This window comes from Lissotriton vulgaris, chromosome 5 (assembly GCF_964263255.1).
Source record: "Lissotriton vulgaris chromosome 5, aLisVul1.2, whole genome shotgun sequence".
In the NCBI taxonomy this organism is placed as follows: Eukaryota; Metazoa; Chordata; class Amphibia; order Caudata; family Salamandridae; genus Lissotriton; species Lissotriton vulgaris.
Genome location: NC_141693.1, coordinates 624,037,232 through 624,063,863, shown reverse-complemented (window position 1 = coordinate 624,063,863; position 26,632 = coordinate 624,037,232). Strand labels below are relative to the sequence as shown.

Sequence of the window (26,632 nt, the reverse complement as noted above, 5' to 3'; positions counted from 1 at the left end):
GTACCACCGCTAAACTCCAGAAGAAACTCCAACGAATCCAAAACGCCTCAGCCAGGATCATATTAGACATCCCACGCAACGAACACATCTCTGGTCACCTGAAAGACCTCCACTGGCTACCCGTCAATAAGAGAATCACTTTCCGACTGCTAACCCACGCACACAAATCACTCTACGAAATCGGACCAGAATGTCTCAACTCACGACTGTCCTTCTACACCCCCTCCCGCCAACTACGTTCTTCCAGCCAAGCCCTCGCCACTGTACCTCGCATCAACAAGACCACCATGGGAGGCAGATCCGTCTCATACCTGGCTGCTAGAACATGGAACTCACTCCCCACTTACCTTCGCCTTACCCAGAACCACCTAGCATTCAGAAAGCAACTTAAAACATGGGTATTTGACAAGTAATCCTCCTCCCCTTCCTAAGTGCCTTGAGACCCTCTGGGTATGTAGTGCGCTATATAAATTCTTTGACTTGACTTGACTTGACTTCCACTCTCCAACAGTGCAGCTCATCTCTTCATCTCTTCATTGCTACCCCCATAACCTTTATATTAGGAAAAAGATCTATGTAATTAGTGAGGTGTGATACTTCTCCCAAATTCCTGGTAGCAAAACAAGTTACCAGATTTCTTGTAGATGAATTAAGGGAGAGTAGATTTCTTCTCTGAGGGAGTGAGGGAGTTGTCTCCCCTATGAGTTCCGGCAGACTATTTTCCCTGTGTGCAGGCAGGATGAACAGAGTTCCATGTATGAATGCAGGCTTAGCGGTTTGTCCTTGTTAGTACAGGGTGAAAGGAGGAAGTGCAGGGTGAGTGGTGTGACTCCAGGGTGAGTGCAGTGCCCAAGTGAGTGAAGGGTGAGCTGAGTGAGTGACAGGAGTGCCTATGTGAGTGCACAGTGAGTGATGTGACAGTGTGAGAGTGGGGTGAGAGGAGTGACTGCCAGGTGAGATGCGACATATGAGTTTGAGTGTGGGTTAAAGTGCAAAGTGGGAGGAATTAATGCATGATGAGTGATGTCCTTGTTTGAGTGAGATTGTAGAGTGAGCAGTGAGAGTGATGGGTGAATATATTGTCATGAGTACAGGGTGAATAGTGTGAATAAGGAAAATAGTGTGCTTGTGTAAGTGCAGTTGAAAAGTGTGAGTGCATGGTGAGTGCTTTGAGTGCAGTGTGATCACTGTGAGTGCAGGGTGAGCGGTGTACTCGTGACCGCAGGGTAAGTGAAGGGAGAACTGAGCAAGTTCATGGCAAGGGGCATAAGTGCAGTCTGGTTGCTGTGAGTGCAAGGTGATTGGTGTGCTCATGTGCGCGCAGGGTAAGTGGAGGATGAACAGTGGGAGTGCAGGGTAACAACATGAGTGCAGTGTGAATACTGTGAGGTTAAGGTGAGCGGTGAAAGTGACACATGAGTGGAGTGTCATGTGCATTCAGGGTGGGCGGTATGCTCGTTTGAGTGCTGGGTGAGCGATGCAACATATTAGTTTGCGTGTGGGTGAAAGTGCAAAGTGGGAGGAATTAATGCATGGTGAGTGATGTGCTTGTTTGAGTGAGATTGCAGAGTGAGTAGTGAGCGTGACAGGTGAGTATATTGTCACGAGTGCAGGGTGAATAGTGTGCTTGTGTAAGTGCAGTTGAAAAGTGTGAGTGCATGGTGAGTGCTTTGAGTGCAGTGTGATCACTGTGAGTGCAGGGTGAGCGGTGAACTCATGTGACCGCAGGGTAAGTGAAGGGAGAACTGAGTGAGTTCATGGCAAGGGGCATAAGTGTAGTGTGGTTGCTGTGAGTGCAAGGTGAGTGGTGTGCTCATGTGAGCGCAGGGTAAGAGGAGGATGAACGGTGGGAGTGCAGGGTAACAACATGAGTGTAGTGTGATTACTGTGAGGTTAAGGGGAGCGGTGAAAGTGACACGTGAGTGGAGTGTCATGTGCATTCAGGGTGGGCGGTATGCTCGTTTGAGTGCTGGGTGAGCGATGCAACATATTAGTTTGAGTGTGGGTGAAAGTGCAAAGTGGGAGGAATTAATGCATGGTGAGTGATGTGCTTGTTTGAGTGAGATTGCAGAGTGAGCAGTGAGAGTGACAGGTGAGTATATTGTCACGAGTGCAGGGTGAATAGTGTGCTTGTGTAAGTGCAGTTAAAAAGTGTGAGTGCATGGTGAGTGCTTTGAGTGCAGTGTGATCACTGTGAGTGCAGGGTGAGCGGTGATCACTGTGAGTGCAGGGTGAGCGGTGAACTCATGTGACCGCAGGGTAAGTGAAGGGAGAACTGAGTGAGTTCATGGCAAGGGACATAAGTGCCATGTGGTGGCTGTGAGTGCAAGGTGAGTGGTGTGCTCATGTGCGTGCAGGGTAAGAGGAGGATGAACGGTGGGAGTGCATGGTAACAACATGAGTGTAGTGTGATTACTGTGAGGTTAGGGTGAATGGTGAAAGTGACAAGTGAGTGGAGTGTCATGTGCATGCAGGGTTGGGGATGTGCTCATTTGAGTGCAGGGTAGGAGGGGGAAACAACACTTACAACGCAACTTTTACAACGCACTACCTTTACAACAAAACTTTTACAACGCAACATGCATTACAACGCATACCATTACACCGCAACCATTACCACGCATGTCACTACAACGCATACCACTACAACGCATGTCATTACAACGCAGTCATTACAACGCATACCATTACAACGCATACCTACAGTATCCAACACTTACCCTACGGTTGCACCCCCTGGAGTTAGAATAATAATTTTTACCCCTACACTATCTAACACTTACCCTACTGTGGCACCCCCTGGAGTTAGAATAGTAATTTTTACCCCTACACTATCCAACACTTACCCTACTGCTGCACCCCCTGGAGTTAGAATAGTAATTTTTACCCCTACACTATCCAATACTTACCATACATGCAATGTAATGGTATGCGTTGTAAATGTAGTATGCGTTGTAGTGGAATGCGTTGTAATGGTAGTTTAAAATAATTCGTTGTAATGGCATGCGTTGTAATGGAATATGTTGTAATGGATGTTGCGGTGTAAAAAATGAGTTGTAAAGGTATGCGTTGTAAAAGTATGCGTTGTAACGACATCCATCCGTAGGAGGAGGGTGAATGGCATCAGTGCATGGTGAACAGCGTGAGGGCAGTGTCATCTCTGTGAGTTAACGGTGAACATGAAAGTGAAGGGGGAGCGAAGAGAAGGAGGAGGGAGTTGTCTGAATGCAGGATGTATTCCCGGACACCTGGAGTAATTCACCATTGTATTGACACTTGATAGGGTTTCAGATATAAGCTTAACTAGAGCTATTTTGACATCTATTAGGGATGGAGGCAATGAATAATATGCTGATCCTGCCACCATCTTTCAGTTTCCTGATTAGGGTTGCCAGCTGATCGGATTTATACAGGCACCACTGGTATTTTGATGTCCCAACCATTACAAAAATATGCAAAATCACATAAAGCCGGTATTTTTAGCACTTATTTGTGCATACTTCAAACAGCAAATATATATAGCACATTTAAATGTTTTCTAGGGCTGAATTAATGATTGATGACTAATAATTAAAGAAAACAAAGACAGAAAAGTAATGCTACAAGTGAATGCATACCATTTTATTTACAGCCATATTTAGTGTCAAGGCGAGGCCTGTGCAGACTCCTTAAACAACAACAAATGGATGATATTTTTCTCTAGAAAGGTGACACCTATACTCCTGATATGCCTTTTCACTAAATGTATTCTCCCACTGTGGCAGTAAAAATAAAATACAAATGTAAGGAATAGAGTGTGGGCCCAGGGGTACTGGAACTGGTGAAAAATCACAAAGTCTGGTTAACCAGTTCTCAAAGGCATGTAAATGGTCTTTTAAAGACCTGTAAATATCTTGGGTGTGGCGGAAATAATACTCCAGGCACTGCACAGCTGAGCCCAAAGTAGTTCAAGCTGCAGAAGTCAAGGCTGAGACACATGAGGGTGGGGGGTGCTAAAGCCCTTTTAGCTCTGTGGGCGTTGCACGCCTGACCTTTACCAAACTCTTCCTACTTGCATCAATCTTCTCTATCCCATCCTCTCTTTGATGAAAAACATTCAACCACTTTTCATCTCAAACTTGTATTTCTTTGTGTATCCGTCGATGGATTCTTCCCAATCAGTTCCCATGCCCTGTGTGCTACCGAATGACGAATAATGGAAATACATTAATACATACGATCACCTATTGATATTGAAACACTGGTAATAATGTGACATTGCTAATACTGTGTCATCTAATGAAACTGGCAAAGTGATGATAGTGAGAAAAGAACAACAATCAGCTAATGACTCATTGATACAAATGTGAAATTGATAGTGTTGGGCCATTAATAATGTTTAGCCACTGATAATATTAATTTCATTTTTATTATGTTTACCTCAGACACCTTAATGATGCATGTGGAGAACTAACAACATTTTTTTACGTCATACTTAGTTTGGTCATTTACTGAACCAAAAGTGCTTAAAAAATGCTGTTTGTCTGACTCTTAAAAGGATTTGTGATGTCCCATCCTTAAGCTGTTATCAAGAAACTGCGCTGACAGGTCTTAATATTGAAACATGTTTCTCAGTAAATCCTTCTTGGGAAGTAAAGTCTAAAATGCAGTATATTTAGCCAATTGCTCATGTCGAAAGTCCTTTGAAAATGTAGGTATTCTTGCTTCTTCTCCAAAAACACTATTTTAGAGAATATTCCTCCTCCATAGCAACTGAATGAACAGGAAATTCTAATGTTTTCAACCAATATACTCGGCATCAATACTTTTGTTTTCCTTTTTAAAATCTATTAAAGAAAGGAACCTCTAATGCTTGACTTTACCTGTGTATCTGACCTATTTTATCTGTTACGGTGGTCAGAAGTTCTGTTCAATTGCAATGCGTTATCTTATTTAATAAAAAAGATTTTGAGGGACTGGACCCGACTTGTAAATGCGGTAACTAGGCAGCCTGCGAAAAAAGGTGCTATCAACCACATATACCTTACCTTAAGTACCTATAACCATCGCATACATACTACGTTTGGCTAACCCCTTGACAGAAATGCTATTGTATTTGTTTATAAAAAAAACTAATAAAATACTTTGAAATAAAAAAAACGTGCTATCAACATTCTTAAACTCAAACGTAAAGGGTCTCTACAGTATTTATTCCTCTGAAAACATATGTTCCTTATTTCCCACACCAGTCATCAGTTATTGAAGATAGAACAGTAAGATTTCACCATTAAGACATGCATAATATGAACCAATAAAGGGCAGGTAATAGGGCGGAATTGAAGTCACACAAAGTGATCATTCCTTTGTCCTTTGTTTTCTAACGCATCAGGTAGAGGAATTGTCCCCTGGAGGTGATGTAGTGGCCCATGCGTTCACAGTAGTGACAATCCGGGTGGTAGACCTCAACAACCACCCGCCTACATTCTACGGGGAGAACGGGCTCCAGAACCGGTTTGAGCTGACAATGTACGAGCACCCACCAGAGGGAGAGATTCTGCGGGGCTTGAAGATTACTGTCAACGATTCTGATCAGGTTTGTTTTAAAAAGTCATTATTCTGGAGAGGACGTCCTTTGTGGAGGGTTTATGTTGTGTATTTGTTATTTTAATATAATTTTTAATTGTTGTGAACTTTCAAGAGTATAGGAAGAACTTGCTAACATAAACCCGTGGAGGGTTTATGTTGTGTATTTGTTATTTTAATATAATTTTTAATTGTTGTGAACTTTCAAGAGTATAGGAAGAATTTGCTAATTTCTTTTGTTAAGATAACATGGCATAATTTGGGAACGCTATTGGAAGCAAGAGAGTCTCGTCTTCCAGGCAGAACATGGAGATTTAAGCATGGAGTCAGAGTTAGAACCAGAAAGCGCGTTTCACAGAATGTCATACATCGACACCAAGGGAATCATAAATTGACACTGGTGGAAGAACAGTTACAATTTTCCGTATTCACGAAATACAGCAGTAGTAGGCCTGAAATGCTGATTCAGGGCAGGCACAGCTTTCCAGGAATACTATAGAGTGAGTCGTAATTTTACTATAATACTAAATGGTACTCTCCTAAAAGGCAGCTGAGCTTCTCTTCCTTGAAAAAAGTGATTTTTCCAAAGCCTCGAAAAGCGAGATGGGGTGGACGCACCTTTTCTGTTGCGGCTACCAAACTGTGTAATACTCTCCCTATCCACATTACTAGTCTTACTGCCCAAAAGCCTTCCGTAAGATGCTGAAAACTTAGCTGTACTCCCTCTCATAATTGCTCTTCTTGTGGCTGTTTCTTTCTGATGGCAGGGCCTTGGCGCCATAGGGCATAAAGCGCTTTCTAAATTCTAAAATCAAATCTAATTCTAAAAACTGCTATATTCCCAGGAAGCAAATGTATATAGTGTACAATGCCTCACTTTGAAAAGGCAACTCAATGTGCTAATACACATTTTTGTCTTTTTTTCCTTTCCACGGAGAAACATTTTTCATTGTGAAAAACGTCTTTGCCTACATTCCCAAAAAGCTGGTGTTGATCCATTTTCATTCTCATCCTGGAAGGGGAATTGCACAAGTCCCTTGCAGGAGAAAATCTCTAACCATACCTAGAGTGGTAAACGATTGGATAAGAGTTTGTGGCCATTCCAGAGCAGACAAGGTTAAACAAAACTGTTCTCCTCCCACTCACCAACACTTGCATGGGGCTATGGCGGCATGGTTTTGAGCAGTTATGGCAGAGAATTACACAGATGTAAAACTTCTAATGGCTGACAGGCATGCTTTACTGGATAGCTGTCACCCATAAAGGGAGTGACTCTGTCCTTGCCCCAGAAGTACCAAATGATCAAATTAATTAAATACTCTTACACCCCATTGTAGTCAAAGTCAAGTCAAAAAGATTTATTGCATAATTAATTAAAATTATTACAAATTTTACATAGTAAAATAACGTTCCAAAAATAAAATTTCCAGGTCTTGTTACTACTCAGCGTCTAAGTGATCATATAAAATACAATATTTAAAACCTTTCGTCCAGGGTATCTCTAGCCGTCTCAGAGTCTCAAAGAGTTTTTACAATTTGTTCCCCTGCTCGACTTGACCTAGGCATTTTCTCACCTCGGCCAGGAATTTGACTCCCCGGCATACCAGGATTATGGAGGAACCTCCCAACCAGCTTGTTACTGCGTGCCTGCATGATCGAATGTTTAGCTCATTAAAAATAGGTTTCAAATGTCGTCGCCTATGAGCCATGAGCGCTGGACATACACAGAGAAGATGGGCTAGAGTTTAGGGTTTGTAACCGCAAAGATGGCATTGCTCCGTCTGTTGAGTGCGTTTCCAGGATGGTAATAAATCTTTCGAAACGTGCAGACCCATCCGGTAGTCTGTAAATGCTCTTTTTAAATACCAGCTAAAATGAGATGAGAGGTAAGCTTGAGGTTTTAATGCAGTAAAGGAGTTGATGATGGTCCATCCATGCCGACGTTTTGTAAGTGTATTTTTGTCCTCCAAAAAGGATTTCCTTTTTGCTGCTGCGTTGGCTGATCTACTTAAACATGCTATGTTCGACCCAGTTGTACATACTAATTCCAGATCCAGCTCTTTCACACTGGATTTCAAATGTGATCCCCAGGTGCTCGGGGATGCACTGTCCACTTGTTTTTTGATTTCTTCCCAGCTCAGCCAGTCCATTGTGTCTGGGTCTGCACAGCGTAGTTTGTGCCAGAGCTTCACAAAGCCGCTCATGCTCCGGAATTTCTGATTTTGCAGTCCAAATTCAAGCCTGACTTGCGATGCTGAGGCGGATTTTGGAAGGTTAAAGACAGCTTTGTAGATTTTAATCTGTAGGTCATTTAATAGATTGGCCTCCTTGCAACACCAAGTAACTAGACCGTAGGAATAGGTGGGCATAATTTGGGCTGCCTTAACTTTTAGTAGGTGCTTGTAATTAGGGCAATCCATTTTTGCTTTTAGTAAATGGTAAGCAAAAATTAATGATTGAGCTTTGGCTTGGATTGCTGCTTTGTGATCCTTATGTTTTGCTCCTTGTGATATTACTATTCCAAGGTACTTGTACAACCCTTGTTCTTCCACCGTTACCCCATTCGCCATCCATTTGTACTTGAGCTTTTGTGGATCTACTAGCCGGACTACTTTTGTTTTCTCTTTGTTTAGTTCCATCCTTTCCCGTTTCAAATAGGATGTTAGATTATTTATTGCTCTTTGTAGGCCGATAGGTGTTTTGCTCAGCAATACGATGTCGTCTGCATATTGTAAAAAATATATTGGGTTATTGGCCAGTAATGGTGGATGACATTCAGCCGATTCCAGGACACTTGTGATATCAGAAAGGAAAAGGTTAAAAAGGGTAGGGGCCAACACGCAACCTTGTTTGAGGCCTTGGTGTGTAGAAATACTCGAGGTGGTGCTGCCTCCATTGCCCAATTTCACTCTAGCCCAAGTGTTCTTATATAGGACTTTTATTGCCTTTAAAAGTTGATTCGGCAAACCCCAGCTCCTTAACTTTCCCCACAGGCGCTCTCTATTCACCCGGTCGAATGCAGACTTGATATCAATAAAGCATGCGTACAGCTAAGCTCCCTTGGTTACCGCAATATCCATTAGGAGTGACAGACAAGTTAGGTTCGTTATCTTTCCCATTCCTTGCCTGAACCCTGTTTGAAACATGGGGATTATGTTTGTGAGTCCTATCCTCTCTTGTAGCTCTGATAGAATGTAAGAGGCGTAGAGCTTGGCCTCTACATCTATTAAAGATATCAGCATGTAATTTGCAGAGTTGCGGTGGTCTCCTTGCTTAAATATCAGGTGAATAATATTACCTTTCCAGGAGGCAGGGACCTCAGCTTGTTTATATATGTGGTTAAAAAGAGGCGTTAAGGTCTCTGACCACAAGACCGGGTTGTGCTTGAAGATCGCGTTTGGCAGCCCATTCGTGCCAGCTGCTCCTTCTGTCTTCAATCTTGATATTATGTTTCTCAGTTCTTTTTTGGTGGTTAAGTTGACCTTTTCAGTGGGCCCCTTGAGTTCTTCCACGGTCTCGATTTCTTTATATTCCTTACTCTTATTTCCGTTTTTTTCCTCTTCGTTTACCTGTATCGCCCATAAGCCATTAATGGTGCCTGGGTCTGTATCACAGTACAAGGTTTGCACATGGAATGCCCAAGTTTCCGCTCCGACTCCTGCTTCCTGTTGGATTTTTGCCCCTTTATTTAGATTGTTAATAATGCCCCAGAAGTCCCGGCTGTTTGGCTGTTTTCCCGCACTTAGAAGTTTATTCCAGATTGTTTCCTTATAAGAGGACTTCGCAACCCTCAGTGACTTCCTATAGCTACTCCTTGCTTCCTTCAGGTAACGTTTGTTTATCGCGAGCCCCCTTTTTTTTTGACTAGCAAGTGCTCGGACCTCTTTGGCGACCTTTCTTTTTTTTGTTCTTAGGTCCGTATTGAACCATGGGTCCTTCTTGGTGTTTATATTACTCTGGTTCCCTAGCTTTGCTGGAAACTTTTGTAGTAGATCCTGAATCAGTTGCTCTCGGTTACACATTCCTCCTCTTTTAGTGGCCCAATCTTGGACATGAAAGATTTTACAGTGTCCAGAATTTTTTCCAACCCTTCCCCGCGCCATTTTAGTTTTTTTAAGTTGAATTTTGTTGAGTGGTGTAGAAGAGAGGGCAGGCTTGGTGCCAAGGTGAGCGCGATATTCAGTCTCGCTATTTGGGGAAAGTGATCACTTTCTACGCATTGGTCAATTTGAAATGATTCAATACCTGCAAATAGTTCCTTACTTACAATTGTGTAGTCAATTGTTGAATGGACCCTGCCGCTCAGGTATGTAATACCTGCCGGCCTGTCCCCCTTTGTATTGCCATTCAAAACTGACAGTCCTAAATCCCTTAAGGTGGTTGTTAACTTTTGTCCACCGCTACTTGATGCAGTCTTTGCTTTCGCCCGTTTTTTTCCAACAAGGTCTTGGTTGAAGCCCCCAGAGATGAACAGTGGGCATCGCGTGTAAGTTCTTTGCATCACTTTTATCAATGATATTAAGTTTGCCTGTTTTTCTTTCTGTGACTTCCTATCAGGGTGAATGTAGACATTGATTATTAAAAGTTGCCACTGTTGAGTCCCGGTTGGCGGGGTTTCAGTAATTCTGATCACTTGGGCCCAGTTAAAACCCATGTTCAGCCCTTCTGTTTCCCAATTATATTTTTGGGCTATGTAGTTTGATAATCCACAGCGGGGATGCCCGAAAGTTGAAAATCTTTCTGCAAATATGAGATGTTCTTTAAATCCTGTAATTGAGATAGGTTTTAGATTCCATGACTCCTGAATCAGGATTACGTCTTGTTGTTGGAAAAAGGCTTGCGTATCGTGGTCGTGAGCCATTTCTTGGAAGCCATGAACATTCCAGGAACAAAACGCAACATATGTGGCCTTTTTAACTTCTGAGGATGCTTCCCGTTTTGAATTGCCAAGGAGAAATTATGCTCTGGGTTAGGTAGGTTTGTTACACAGTACCAAAGGTATCCAAGACCAATCCATTTTTTCCAAACCATGATGACCAGTTGTTTGCAGGTTTTCTGACGAGAGGACTGTGGTCCTTATGCTTGGCGCCGCAGGCGAGGAAGCACGGGCGCTTCACAAGCATGTGCTTTGACTTCCTCTGTTGCCATTTCCCTTTTTTTGGTTGCATATACTATCTTGAAGTATCCCTTACTTACAAGATAGTTGTTTGTGTAGTGCGATGGATATGCCCCATATTTCGAACTGGGGTCTTGCAGACCATATCTTATCTACCAGGTCCTTTGAGGCCCAAGTTGTTACGGTTTCCTCAGCGTCCGCATTATGTCGGTTTGGTTGGGATTCGACGGCTAAAAGGTCCTGGGAGGTTATCTCTTTCAGTACTGATGTTTCCTTAAACAATTTTAGCAGGTTACCTCGATTGAGAATGTCCTTCATCCCCTTTGTTGGATATTCGGGAATACAAGTTAATTTAAACTCAAGGGATTCTGAATGATGAAGGATCTCTTTCGACGTTTGTATTGAATCTGCTTTGGGAGCTAAAGAGTTGTGAAATTCTTTGATATTGCATGTTGTAGAGGTGGCTTGTTGTTCTTGCTTTTCCTTCGCTACCTCTATTTTATTGCTTTTTGTTTTATGTGATGGTCCTGTGTCGCTTAACTTTTTTGGAACCAGGATTGATTCCCTTTCGATTAGCGTACATCTACGCTCTTTTTCAAAAACTGTGATTCGCATGGGGATTGGGACGGTTTTGGATTCTGATGCTGCTGTTTCTCCTTGTATTTCGTTTGAGTTTTTTTCTGAAGTTGTGGTTGTATGCTGCGTGCTTCTGACTTTTGAGCCCCGGTTAGTGTCCTCTTTGGGCCCGCTTGGTACACCTGTTTTTTCTACTGGGGCTAGTTTAGTTTTTATCTGCACATGGCGCCGTAAACAGCCACGTTTGTAGGCTGCGTTTTTCCTTGGCGCAGCTCTTGCTCTTTTGTTATCAGGACAGGTCTTATTTCCAGATGGTTATGGACTGTAGTGGAGGATTGGCTCGTGTTGTTATGTTTATGGGTGGGGGTGATAGTGGCTCCAGAACTCAAACCCCTTTCCCTTAATGAGATTGATAGAATTGTCTTGTCTGAAGGGCCGGATTGTCTCTCCTCTCCACATCGTGAAGTATTTTGTGATTTAACTTTGTTTTCGTGGGGGATATTCATTTTGAACATGGGAAAGATGTTACCTGGATCTGTGTTTTGTTGCTTTTTATACTTTAGTCTGGCCTTCCTAGCCCTTTCCTTTGCCTCTTTGTTGGCTTGTCCTCGATGGTGGACTGTTGGGTGAGCTGTGTTACGTCCTTTGCTTTGGCTGATCTTTCTAAAACTTCTTCCCTTGAAATATGTTCTGGATCCGTTATAGCTTTACTTCTTCAGAACTGTTCGTGTGATTTCTCTTTACTGTTTACGATTTGTCCAAATTAAGTTCAATTTATTTCGCCTGGGTACTATTGCCAGTTTGTTTTACCTCCCCTAGGATGTCCGTCAAGATGACCGGGAGGCTTGCTAACTTTTCAATTATGCTTCCGCATCCACAGTTACACTGTTGTTTACTGAAGCAAGTATGTTCCTCTGATTTCCCCCGCTTTGTTAAAAACGACGACAGTGAGTCCAATTTTGCATTTATGCCCGAGATGTGGCCCGCCACTAAGTTGATAAGATCAATCTGTACCTCCATTTTGTCCGATTGATAATTCAGCACCCTTATTGCTTGGTCTAGGGTGCTTAGCAAGGATTGAGTCCATGACGTAGAGGCTGATCTCTTTGGAATTTGCTTGAGTCCTTGAATTCTGAGTCCAGCGTGCGTCCTGATGAAATCGTAATCGGCGCTGAATCATTAGGATGAAGTTGATTTGTTGGCAAAATAATACTGTAGTTTATGGCTAGGTTTTTGTTGGACTCTTTTTGCTGAAGAACAGCGAGGGGTGGAAACCACCATGCCAGAACTCGAGTGGTGGTCAATAAAACCAGGCTCTGTTTGTGGGGCTCTCCCCTGGGAATCTATGTACTTAGTTATCCTCTCAGTAAGTTCCTCAAGTTGAGAGTCGTTCGATAGAAAAAGAGGTTTGAGCCATGGGTCCCCTTCTTGTAAAAATGAATTGGTTAGCTTGCTATGTAGTATAATTTCTTCCTTGGCGCCCTTGGTTGCCTTTGTATAGTCATTTGGTTCAACTAACTCTGCGGTTGTTGCATTTTTACTCGGATTTAAGCAGTTTTCCTTTGCGAGGGGATCCTCTGTGGTGACCTTTATGACTCCACCTCCCATTTTTTCCCTTACAACTGTGGGAGTGTTGGCGTGATGTACTTGAGCGGTGACTAATGCCAATTTTAGCTTGGATTGGGATGCTGGTCGCAACTGAGGGGGTTCGGACCCTAGTCAGTCACTGAACGTGTTCGATGGGCTATTGTCCGTGGGGAGAGTGCATTAAGTGGCACGATGGGACTTGGTAATTTGCAAGCCTCAGCTGTTGGTGCGTAAATCGCTGCCATTGGATCCTTTAAGTAGAACATTTTTAAAAGACCGGTTTTCCATCTGAGGTTCAATGATGATTCGGGGGTTGGTGCTGAAACCAACCTCTCCCTAGGACTTGGCGAGATCCCTGTTTCTAAAGACAATATGGTTTCTGCGGTTAGCTTACTCGATTTTTTTTTTTTTTGCTTTCAGCGGGTTGACGCATTTTCCCTGACCTCATTTCCAGAATGGGTGTATTACCCTCATTTAATCCTTCTTGAGAATCTGGCCGTAAGATGCAGTGTGGTTCATTTTTGTTGTTGTTTTGTTTGTATCGCTTGTTTGGTGAATTCACTAGTAAGATGGGTCCGGCCTCTTGCTGATGGCCTGGGGCCGTGGTCAGGCTTTTCAATTCCGGTTGCACGTGTGGTCCCTTGGAGCAAGGAGCCCTCCCCTGCTAAAACAAAGTCTCCTGTTTGCTAGAGTTGGCAATGCTGGGCTATGCAGGGCCTATGCAGGGTCTGGCTGGGGACTGGGAATGTCTGTGCGTCTCCTGCGTTCCTCTCAGCTGCCGCCCTGCCTCTATTTGGTCACTTATCAACACTTATGAACGCTGGCGCTGCCGGGCACCACTATGCGCTTCCCTGATCCACCGCTGCACCACTGCTCCTGGGGAACCACGCCCCCTGCTCACTGCCTGGTCCGGAATGAGGGCGTGGGCTGGTGAAGGCCGGCTTGGCAGCTAAGAAGCAGGAGGGGTGCGGGTCCCGGTGCCTATGGTTCGCACTACAGCACCTCTGCAACCCCTGCCCCCACTACCCCTGCTGCTACCGCGCCTCTTGCGGTTCCTCCCTGTTCCCTGCTTTCTCGTGCCCTTCTTGGATTAGGCTTGGGATGGAGGATGGCAGTGGCTGAGGCAGAGGTTGGGGCCAAAGATTGAAGGTGGCTGCGGCGGCGGCAGGCAATGGGAGAGCGGGCGGGCAGGGCAGGAGGATACAGCCAGCGACCAGGCGGGCACGGCCCCCCGGTAGACCCCCGGTGGCTAACTGCCTCTTACTGCTCTTACTCCTGCAAGCCGGCAGCAGCTCTCCACTCAGCGCAGAACCCACAGAAAATGCCACTGGTCGCCGCACCACACTGCACGTCCGCGGCTTCTCTCCTCTGATAACCTCTGGTGCTGCTGCTGCTGGTAAAGACTGGCTGCTTCCCCCGGCGCCTGGCCACGGGTCAGGGGACGCGGGTCCTACGCCTCAGGTCGGTGGGTCTGCCGGTCCTCAGACCTGACACTTCAAGCCCGGATACCCGGGTCACGATATGCTCAAGCCTCAAGCCTTTTTCCAGCACCCGGGTCGCGATTCGCGGATTGCGGGTCGCGATTCATGGCCGCGATTCACGCCGCCGCCTTTCCGCAGCTGCTGCTACCGTGAGCCTCTAGCTCTGCTGCGTGTAAGATCCGAACTGGGTCATGGACTCTCTGCTATGCGTGAACACACCATTGTAGTAATCAATCCGGAATCTCTTGGAGTGTGAAAGTAAGTTTATTACCACAATAGAGCTACACAGTAGCGGAAGATGAACACACAGGAGCTCCTCCACTTTCAACTTCAGTTGAATTGTTAGCACTTAAAAATAAACATTCCAAAACCACCGCATGGTGACATTCCTATCTAGAATTTCTATCTCATAAGATTCCAGATGCATTCTAAGTTTTACATATCTTCCCTTTTCCCAGAATGTCACAAAACAACACCAGACAACAATGGAAGAATTAAAACCATATAAGGCACTCACACCACACAATAAACACTCACATAAAGAACACATAGATTCATTCAGGTACGAAACCTGCTAGATTTAACTATGGGTTAAAGCATCTAGACGTGACCTGGAATTTCTCAGAGTCATCTTAAACTCCATTGGGCTGCTCATGCGTCCTGTAGAAGACTGTCAGTAGGGACACAAATATTGTGATGAACAACTTCAGAGTCATCAGGCACTTTTCCCACCTTATCAATTTTGGCTAGATTGTACCAGTGCCCACCTCTTACTTTAATGGTATTGCCACAAATCTTTTCCACCTTACCTGGACAACTGAACTTACTTCTCCCTTTCTGCACATGGACGGAAGACGATACAAACCATGTCCCCAACCTTTACAGTGACCAGCATAACACTTTTGTTTTGTCATACCAGCCTTTCTGCTTTTCTTGTGTGAGATTCACATTGTTCTTCACTAAGGCCATTAACAGTTCCACATCAGTCTCACTCTTAAGCCATTTTGCCATCGTGCAGGACCGAAAACGGTATTAGTCTTTCTACTCCTCAGCAGTTCAAAGGGAGATACTTTGGTGGTAAAGAGTGGTGTAGGTCTATAGAACCACAATGCACTATGCAGAGACTTCACCACATCGTAATTCTCACTCTTAGCCCACTTTATGCATACACCCACTGCCTGGATCATGCTCTCCACAATACCATTAGTTTGAGGGTGGCAAAGGGAGCTCCTCAGGTGTCTGACCCCACATGACTCCAAGAACACTTGCAGTTCTTTACTAATAAACTGTGTGCTATTAACCGAAACAAGGAATTGAGGAAATCCCTCTGTCAGGAAGATTTCTCTAAGACACTCAACAATTGTGCCCGCACTAGGTTATTTAACCATCTTGAACTAAAATCATTTTGAGCCATAATCCACCAGTACAATAATGAATCTGGCACCTCCCGGCGAAGAATCATATAACCCCATAATATCAATCCCAAGCTTGATCCATGGCTCTGAGGGACACTCGATCGGCATGAGTGGTGGGGTAGCCACCTTTAGACTCTTTTCAGCTGACCTGCAAACAAAACACTCTTCCACATCTCATCCACTTCAGTGCCCATTCTTCGCTACCAATAGGATTCGCGAAAGTGTCACTTGGTGAGGGAAAAACCCAGTTGTCACTCAAGGGCATTTATAATGATGCTGTTTCTCGTGGATTGTGGAGGAATCAACTTGTTCTATCTTAGAAGAAGACCACCTTCATTCAAATTGTCATCACCCACCTTACAATATGGTTGTAACAAAGGAGACAAAAACCTTCTCACTGGGCTAACCTCCTTAAACTATAACCTGTTGCAAAACCTGATCACCCTTCATAGCTTCCATCCATTGCCCCTCAGAACAAACCTTCAAGTTCGGAATTTTTAGAGAAGCCACTAAGCAATCTTCAAAGTCTTCATCCATCAAATCAAATAACTTTACATCACTGTCATCTTCCTATTTGTGAAGAAACCATGAAGGAAAATCATTGCTACAGTTCCTACCACCTGGGATGTGGTCTACATCGAATTGTTACTGCATCAATTTGTTGGGAAATCTTAACATTCTAGGTGTGTAACTCTTACTTCCACCCCCACCCAGAATTTAGACCAGAGGCTTGTAGTCTATTTGTAGCTTAAACCATCTTCCCCACACGTGTGCAGAATTTCTCAACGGTCCACCAGCAGGCCAACAGCTCTTGTTCTACAACTCTGCCTCCCATAGCACTCTAGATGCAAAGACTACAGTGTGACCGCTTTCACCATCCTTCTGCATGAGAATAGCACCTATCCCTACCAGGCTAGCATCCACTATGATGAAACAAGGCAGACTCAGGTCAAAATGATGAAAAGCCATAGTCAGTTAGTCTATGATACTTTTATTTGATTTCTGTAAAAATCATAAAAGATTGTACAAGCTTGTTATGCACAATGATTTAAAAATAGTGATTTAAGAAGGGCTAGAATAAAAACATACTTCCGTCATTACTCAATCCTCACCAACAGTTGCAATAAGAAGTATTAACTATATAATCAATACCATAAAAAAACGCTGGGATATTCATTGAGGAGAAATCAGAAAATTGTTCAGGAGGTGAGGAGAGACCAGTCTATATTGTAAGAGGCACTCAAGTTGATTCTTGTGTATTATCTAGTTTTTGGCTGCCATTTCCCAAAACGTAATGGCTTTGCAGGACAGTTGGATAGACAGACCTCCAAGGCATTCGATGACAGCTGCTCTGCATGTCCTTAATTGGTTTTTCCTGAATGTCTCACAAAGGATAATTTTTCAAGTTTCTAGAAGCGAGGGACAGATGCGTAGGAGGTGTAATAATGTCTCATCTCCCTGTCCGCCCAATCGGCATTCTTTTGTTGGTCATATGCACTTCCATTTCGGAGTCAAATCCTTTTTAGGGAAGTGTCCCAACCTTAGCATCATCAGATAATGTTTTTTGTGATGTGCAAAGTGTTCAGACAGATATTGTTGTGGTTTCAGCGTCTGAATAGATTGAATCACTGCCCATGCATGCCTTTTTTTTGCAAAGGCCATTTTTTCCATTAACAAAGAAGTTCGTTTGGTTGCAATGTTCACGTCGTTTTTGAACACAGAGTAGGAGGTAATTGTGTGCCAGGTCTCTTCACGGTGTACATCTGCGAGTGATTCTTTTAGTGCAGTGACAATGGAGTTGTTTTGCCTTGATTGCTGTTCAATTTCTGCCCAGAAAGAGTGGGCTAAGGTGTTTTCCTCTGCTTACCTCATCAACCAGTAATATTTGGCCATTGCTCCTTGTCTGGCTGGTTTCTGGTTTTTGAGCCCATATTTCAGTCGCATCTGAGACTGGGATATATGCCTGGGGATAGAGAGCAAACTCTTAAAGAGACTTGACTGGGCTTGATTTACGGCGGCTGCATCTTTAGTGTTCATCAATTCTGACCCATATGATATTGTTGGAATACACTTTGCTGCAATTACCTTTAGCAGGTGACCAGTTGAACAGCCTTTTGACTTCCTCTCTAAAGTTTTGAAGGCATAGAGGAGTTGTTGGGCTTTCGTTTTTCCTTGGTCCAGCTGGAGGTTGAAGTTGAGATTATAATCAAGTTGGAACCCTAGATATTTGTAGGAGTTCACCTGTGATCTTGGTATGTTATCTAGCTTCCAGATGAATTTGCCTCTTGGCCCTACTTTCCGATGTTAAGAGAGGCATAGCACCTTGGTTTTCTTGAGATTTATTGTTAATTGTGCTGTGGTTGTATATGCTCCTAGTTGGGTCATTGATCGCTGCAGCCCTATCATTGTTTGTGATAGAAGAACAGTGTTTTCTGCATATTGGAGGCTGGTGATGGGCGTGTTCCCCAATTTGGTGGGTCAGTTTCAACTTGTTGGAGATTTTTCTAAAGGTCGGCAGTGTAGATGTTAAATAGGCAGGGGGCCAACACGCACTCCTGTTTTAATCTGTTTTTAGTTGGAATCTTGCTTGTTATACTGTGCTCGTCTCCTATCCTTACTTGAACCCACGTGTCTGAGTAGAGGTTGATTATCGCCTCCAGAAGTTTGATCGGTGCTCCCCAATTTTGCATTTTGGCCCCTAGACTTGCTCTTGGTACTTTATTGAAGGCTGTTTTGAGATTGATGAAGCATGCATACAGAGTGCGTGATTTTGCGTATGCTTGTTTGGCTAGGAGTGTAACCGCAGAAATGTTGGTAAGGGTACCCATTCCAGCCCGAAATCCGGTTTGCGTATTTGGCATCAGATTCTTATGGCTCACCCAATCTACTAGATCTACCAGCAATTCGAAGCATAAATCTTGGCCTCAATGTCAATTAGTGCTATCATTCTGTAATTAGCCGAGTCCTCAAGTGAACCTGATTTGTATGTTGGGTTTAAGATGCTTCCTCGCCAGGAGTCCGGGATTGTGCTTGATGCTAGCACATGTGTGAACAGCGTAGTGAGGATTCCAGACCAAAATGAGGGGTCATGCTGAAATAATGCATTTGGGAGACCGTTAGGCCCTGAAGCTCACTCAGGCCTTAGGTTTCTTATGATGTTGAGGACCTGCTCTAGTGAAATCTCCGGGGTGAGATCTGATAGTTCTAACTTTGCTGAATTGTGGGCTATGCCTGCATTTGAGACTCCATAATTTAGGATGTCAATTGGTGGAATAGCATTGTATGTACGTTCAATATGCGCTCTCCAGGTGTCCTTCATTATTTCAGAGTTGAAGTGGCGGTTCTTGCCATTTGATAACTGGTTGATGACTTCCCAGAAAAGCTTTGAGTCTCTTTTTTTGCTGGCATGGTGGAGTTTTGCTCAGAGAAAATCTCCAAAGTCTTTCTTAACCGCCTTGATGCTCCTTATTATATTTTTTCCTGATTTTGATATTAAGGAAATAATATCTTGTGGCGAGTCTTACCCTAGGGTCCGTAGTTGTCTTAAGTGTTTATTCAATTGATTTTTTTGGTTCTTTAGGTGGTTAGTGAACCACGCTGCCCCCACTAATCTTCCTGCTTTGCAGCCGATGCATTGTTTTGTGAATTCCTCATTTAGCTCATAAGTGAAAGATACCCAGACCTTTATAAGTGATGGGTCGACTTTGAAACTCTCCAAGCGCGCTGTGCATGTGGCCATAATATTGCCGATATTTTCCCTTTTCCAAGCGAGTAGTTTCAAGTTATAACATTGTTTTTGAGATGGGCCTGATCTATCAGATTGAAAAGGCTTAGAGAAAATATTTAATCTGTGATTTCATTCTTATGTGCAAGTAGTTTTTATCCTTCTATTTTGTGTTTTATTATTGATGTAATATGTGTACTTTTTAGAAGAATTGCGGGAAATTGGCACCTAGGTGTTCATGTTCATGTAAATTGAATCTTTTTATGATGTTAAAGTATTGCTTCATGTTTATGCTTTTAAGATATGTTTTTATCGAAATAAAGCCTATTTCATACTCATACTCAAGTTATAACATTGTGTTTGTAGGGACGTTGCTTTGTCTGCTAGTAAATTTACCATCCCTATGAGCAGAGATAGGATTTGGGGATAGTGCTCACTTTCTGTCCTTTCTTTAATTTGGAAATTTGAGATGTAAGGGAGAATATCCTGATCTGTAAATGTGTAATCAATGGTTGATCCTGTTTTTTGCGTGACCCTGGTGTATGCTGAAACACACCCCGGCAAGACTTGTCTGTTGAGTACGCACATTGACTGTTCTTCCAGCAGGGATGCGCATCTGTTACCATATGTGTCACTTCATTTGCTGGGTGGAGTATGACCGAAGGATTTCTCTTTGCTGCCATTTAATAGATTCATGTTAAAATCTCCTGACATTATGATGTTGGCTTGTGGGTGAGCAAGTTTGAGAGTGGCTACTGTTGCTATTAAAGTCTTGATACTTGATATCTTTTGTTTTGGTGAAGGGAGGATGTAGACCTTCAATATTAGCAGGCTAAAGATAGGCGAGGCCACTAATTTGATGCATGACATCCAAGTTGAGTCTAAATCTACTTCAGAAAGTTGCCATGAGATGTGAGTCAAAACAAAGATGGAGAGGTCTCCTTTTGCTCTTCCGTGTTTCAATTCTCTTTTTGCCGGATTTAGATATTCTTTATATCCCACAATTGGAGAAGGGTTTGTCTGCTTTGTCTCTTAGAAGAGAAGAAGGAACTAATGTTCAATGACTTTAATGAAATCAGGATCTTCTCATTTCGTGCTTAGGCCATTGACATTCCAAGAGCAGATGTTACAATCATTGTCTGGTTTCTTTGCTCTAGTTGAATTTATTCATGCCATTCCATCGATGGTTCCGGTTATGTTTGACTGCCGATGACCAGTGTGCTTAACTGCTTCTCATTGAGCGAAGATGATAGTGATTTTCCTTCTGCTTTGTACTATGCTCTTTTTGTGCTGTGTTCATCGGGGGCCTTTCGCGCCTCTCAGTATGCTCTCTGGTGGGTTAGGTTGTTGTAACGGGCTTGGATAATGGGGGGAGCAAGCTTTTTTATGTTTATGCCCATCTTGCAAATGACTTCTGCTGCCGCCCGAATTGTCAAAGAAAGTTTCTGTAGTAATTTTGTGACCGGTTTGGTCCGAGTTATTCTTAAACTCCATGCTTTCCAAGTTGCTGGTGTCAATATGACTTAAGGAAGGCAGTGCTTTAAATAGCTTTAATAATACGCTTCTATTGAGGATGTTGTGGGTTCCCCTTTAGACGTAGTGGGGGATGAAGTCCAACTTTTTGTTGTCATTAGTGAAATCAGAAGAGATCGGCCACTCTTCGGTTTCCTCACTCTTTCTGATTTCTTTTTCCTCCGTAATTTGTTCCGGAGTGATCGGGCAGTGATTTTGGGCATTTGAACATTGTCTGTGATGTTTTGAGTGTGTTTGCCATTGTTCTTTACAGTCGTTGCTGTGCCACTTCCCTTACGGTGATTGTCTATTGATTTTATGTTGCTCCTGACCTCACGGTCACCGCCCTTGAGCGTGATGGCATCCTTTACGCTGATTTTGGTGACTTTTGGCGTATTACTTCCCAATATGGGGGTGATTTTAGTGATTTGAGTCGTCCTTTTCGGTGGGCTTGAATATGCTGTATACATTTACTGGCTGTAAATGTTCTGTTTTGAGTTGAATTTGACTTATTGAGGTGGTGATCTTATTAATGGGTTGAATTTGACTTGTTGAGGTGGAGATCTGGTTGATGGATGGAGTCATTTTGACCTCTGGGCTGACGATCCTCGATGTTTGTTGATGTTGTATAGTCTTCACTTTGAGTCGTGTCTTGCTCCTTCATTGTGCTGGTTACATTCTGTGCCCGTCTTAGTTTTTCCCATTCCTGGACTTTCTCAAGCGTTTTCTCTCCCGCTTGGATAGTGGGGCTGCTGCTTTAGGTGACTTAATGCAATGATCGATTGGGGGAATGGCCAAGGTACCTGTGTTGTCTGATACTTCTGTTGGTGGGGGTTTGTTTGTGTTTCCTGGTGTTTGAGCTAGGTTGATCTCCAGTACTTTTGCATTTTGCTCCTGAAGGGGGCTAGAAAGAACCTGTTCCTCTTCCTTCAGTATTTCTTTCACTTTTTAAAAGCCATAGAACATTCCGTACACCACTCACATTTGGTAGCTTTTTTGAGTAAATTGCTAATGGGCCTCACCCTAGTTGCAAAAGTAGGATAAAATGAGGATAAAACTCACACATACCAAGGAAAGCTTTGACTCTCACCTTGTCAGAAGGAGGCGGTGAACCAACAATGGATTCCACTAATCCAGAGCTGGGTCTAAAGCTGTCCTTAGCTAGAGAGTTTTCCAAATATTCCACCTCTGTGCATAAAAAGTTGCTCTTCTTTTTTCTCACCACAACTCCATGCTCTTTGACAACTCCCACCAATCTTTGGAGCATGGCATTGTGGGCTACAACATTCATTGCAAATACTAGGACATTGTCCGGGAAGAATAGGACCACCTCTCTTTCCTTAACCAAGTTTTACATGGCTCTCTGAAAGACAAAGGCCACCGAAATAGCCTCCAACGAGAGGGGAAAGTGCCAATTACTGAAATAAAAGCTTCAGGTGTATAAAACCAGGATGGACTTCCACCTGATGATAGGCGGAGGCCAGGTCAAGTTTGGAAAATACAGTGGCACCAGCCACGCGAGCAAACATATCATTAATTTTAGGTAATGGATGAGAATTTACCCCTATTCCTTATTAAGAGACCTAAGGTCCAAACACACACTCGCAATTGACCACACCCCTTGAACGCCACTAACTAAGGGAGAAAGCCACAGTGAAGATTCAGCTGGTCCAATAATTCCCTTTTCACACAACATTCTGAGTTTCTTTTCAAGAGATTCCCTGACACAGAAGGGTACCCCTCTAAGCTTGTGTACCTTCCTACATCTTGATTTTGTGTTTAAAACCTCAAATCTTACCAAGATCCTCACCGAACACAAAAGGAAAAACCTAATCCATTCTAGAGCCACCTCATCACATTCAACAACAAGGACCGGTTCTTTGGCACTCAGCTTCAAATCATTGAGAACAACCCTTGATGAAACTAGCCAAGAATATTGAGACCCTTAACTGCCACATACACTTTTCCTCTGATCTTTCTCCCTTTAAACTCCATAACATCTTTGATATACCCCCATAAGCTCACTCATGGGGGCCTCATATGAAACGGGAAAAATCCGGAGGCATGATAGGTCCATCACCCCGGGTTTCTGTGAACAACTGCTGTTTAATTTTGGTGATTCTAGCAAAAGAGCCTCAAAACCTTGTTTCTCACCAGAATGTCAACCATGAGATCGACACACACGTGGAAAGACCGCCCACCCTAGGTTCCTCCCCCTTGAACTCATTGCCAGCTTCAAGTACTAGATCTTGCATGCCACATATCTCGGAATCAGACTCTAGATCTAAATAACGCGCACATGCAAAAGACGTCTTGTTGTTTCTCTTTTTCAGACAAACCTTTTCAAAATGAACAACCTTTTTGCAAAAGTTGCATGGGACATTGGTTGCAGGGCACCTACTTTCTCTGACCTGTGATTGCCACACCGAAAACAAGAATTAGAATTCCCTGGGATTGAACTCTGCTCTTTCATATTTTTGGACACATCTATTTTCCTCCTCTGATTAGAAGATTGACAAGGTTTCCCTGTTAAGGCTTTTACAACACTATCTGCTTCAACAGGTCTATCCTCCAGTTCCCTTACAGAAATATGCGAAATTTCAATGCTTTTGGCCACCTTGATAGTTTCATTCCATTGACGGGTTACCCATGGCCAATAGTTTCTGTTGAATATATATTTTCCTTACAGTGCCAAACTAATTGATCTCTGATGAGTTGGTCCGGGAAATTGTCAAACTGACATTCAGAAATCAACCTACGCGGCACAGCGATATAAGTGTCAACATTCTCCCCAGCACTTTGCTTATGTTTGAAGAATTTGTTCCTTAAAACCATAAAACTAGGCAGTTTGTCAAACCTTTTTTTGAGATTCTTCACAGCTTTCGCTTATTGTTGTAGCTCTTCCACATCATCCTGCAATAACTCCAGTAAATGCTTGAACACAGACCTACCCTCAAAGCCAAGGGAATGTGGAAGCAGACATTTTTTCCTTAATCTCTATGCTCCAATTGCCTCCAAATAGGTCTCAAAAGCATCATACCACACTCCACACCTGACCAGTGGTTTGTCGCGGTGAATCCAAGAATGAAGGTGGAGGTGCTACTACCTACATCACGCAGAGCAAGAGGATGACTGATGAAAAGACACCTCGGGCTATGCAGCACTTATAGTGAACTCTGCCCCCCTTAGTAAAGAACCTGCAGACAACAGTCAAATGTGCCATGTATACAAAATGTGAAATTATTTGAGTCCATATAAAATGCAACAAAGCAAAATAAGAATGTCACTTGAAAGGTGTGCAAATCATGAGAAGACATTCACCAAAGTTTCTGCTCCAAAAAATGGTGTGCATACCACCGGGTTAATAGCAGCATACCAGAAATGTGCGCATCACAGTAAGTGAACCCACAAAGACGTACACACAAACCTCCAAACCAGCACTACTTTTTCTGAAAAATGTGTGCATATCACATTAAGTGAACACACAAAGATGTCGAAGCAATCCCTGGCCTTACAGAACATGTGTGCACATCACAGTTGGTGAACGCACAAAGAAGTCGAATTTAGCACTGCCATAAACATGAAAAGGTGTGCACATAACAGTACACTCACACACGCAGCTCCCAGCAACATAGGCATCCAATAATAAATGGGCAAAATTCCATACCTTACAGGTTCTGCAAAGGTGTGTGAATCACCAATAGGAAACTTATGCAGCTACTAAACAGATGATTCTCCCTGGTGTGCACCTCTGCTTCCCACAATTTACAACAACCGCCCTGCAACTGCACCAAATACTGGGGTTCACAAGAAAATTATGTATAGACCGCTGCACATTCATCAAAAATGTAACCCTTGTACATCTAAGATGGCCGCCTGATGTCATGACGCACAGTGGAAATGTGAGATTACAAACCCATATAGTTGGCGTAGTCCCTGTAATGGCCACTTGCCGGCTGAAGAAACTGTCAGTAGATTATACTTAAATGTCCTCCAAGATGGCAGGCGCCCATATACCAGACCACTTACATTGAACTTCCATCAGAGGCCTGGCATGATGTTCAGTGGCAAGGAAATGGCAGCCGCACTGGCACAGGGGAGGAATAAAGTGGCTGTGAACTAGTCTTTGGGGAGAGTGAAAATAAATCACTTGCCATGGTGCGCGCTTACCCCTGTACTCACAGGATGAACGTAGATTATGTTCCGTGCACCAGCCTGAATGAACATAAGTATTGTTGTTCCACTGAAAGCATCAACCAGCCTTCAAGGAAACTAGTGGCAAAATGCGTTCTGAGTCCCACCATGTAGCTCAGCTCTTTGTCAAAAAATTGTAGTAATGACGCTGGAATCATCAGGAGTGTTCAGAAAAGTTTACTACCACAATAGAGCTCCACGGTAGCAAAGGAGGGACATGCATGGAGCTCCTCCACTGCCAAATTCAGTTGAACTGTCAGACCTTAACCATAACCATTTCAAACCCACCTATATCATGACGTTCCATTCTAGAATCTCTATCTCATAAAGTATTAAAACAGTCCTTCACAGGGAAGTAAGATTATCAAGCCTTCTTAGAGAAGCAGATTGGTAGATGATGCAGATGTGTCTTAGGCAACTGATTGGGCAACAATATATAGTAATGAGAGGTATTGTCTGTGTCTGCACATTGAAGATGGATGACCACCATGGTGCGTTCAACCTAGCTTTTTATCCATACTGAAGAGAAGGATATTCAATCTATTGCAAAGCTTTATTATATTTCCTTCAGATCTCAGATATGCATGGGGTGACCCAAAGTGAGAAATCCTGTCCATGAAGATGTTTGGAAATGTGATGATGCTGAAAGAATTACATATTATAAAGGAATTTGTGGGTATGACTCAGAAGTGCCTAGTGATTGACCCAACAAGTCTTTAGCAGCATTTGTTGATTGATGGGTAGCCAGTGAAGCAGACTTCAATGGTGGCTTGATGTAGATCTACACTCACTGATCCGATATGAAGGGGGAGCATAGCTGTGTTCATGTTGGAACTTGGTCAGCTACCTTGCTGGTCACCATAAGTACATGGTATTCTAGTAATTATACCTTGAACCAGGGGTGTTTTTCTAAGAGGGAAGTATTAGAGACAGTAATATATTATTCTGGTGAAGGACAAATACATGTATTTTGTTGGTGGCACAACTTGAAGATTGAAGGTAAGGTCTTTGTCAAAGATTACAACAAAGTTATGCATCTTTTTGAATGGAGCCAGGGAGTCCCTAATCAGTATACCTAGGTGATCAAAAGAGGCAACAGGTCCACTGGGTTAACAGGGTCAGTAAAAATAGAGCCAGTTAAGCTGCATCTAAGTTGGAACTTGTTACTTCCAGCCTTATGTTTGGTGATGAGTCATAGATCCCTTTTCCAATTTATTGTATGAGAAAATTGTTTTTTTTGCTGATGTGGTGTGAACCCTTCTCAAGCAACAACTACATTCCCTCTCAGGGTGAAGCACAAACTCACTAAACTAACCTGTGCTTAACCCTTTGGTAGCTTGGCACAAAAGCAGTCAGGCTTAACCTACAAGCAATGTGTAAATTGTTAATGATGCAAATAGACAGTACTAATGTGGAAACACAACACAAGAAAGAACTCTACACCAATTTACAAAACTAGAGTACC

The 26,632-nt window shown here is 43.2% G+C and overlaps 1 protein-coding gene across 1 annotated transcript in view; it reads left to right on the top strand.

Annotated features, from left to right (window-relative positions):
- The window catches only part of CDHR1 (cadherin related family member 1), a 553,828-nt gene that overhangs the window by 258,803 nt on the left and 268,393 nt on the right, over positions 1-26,632 (top strand). The window contains exon 11 of the mRNA XM_086920154.1: positions 5,369-5,572. Within this exon, the coding sequence (XP_086776280.1) occupies positions 5,369-5,572 (204 nt within the window). The remainder of the gene's footprint in view (positions 1-5,368; positions 5,573-26,632) is intronic.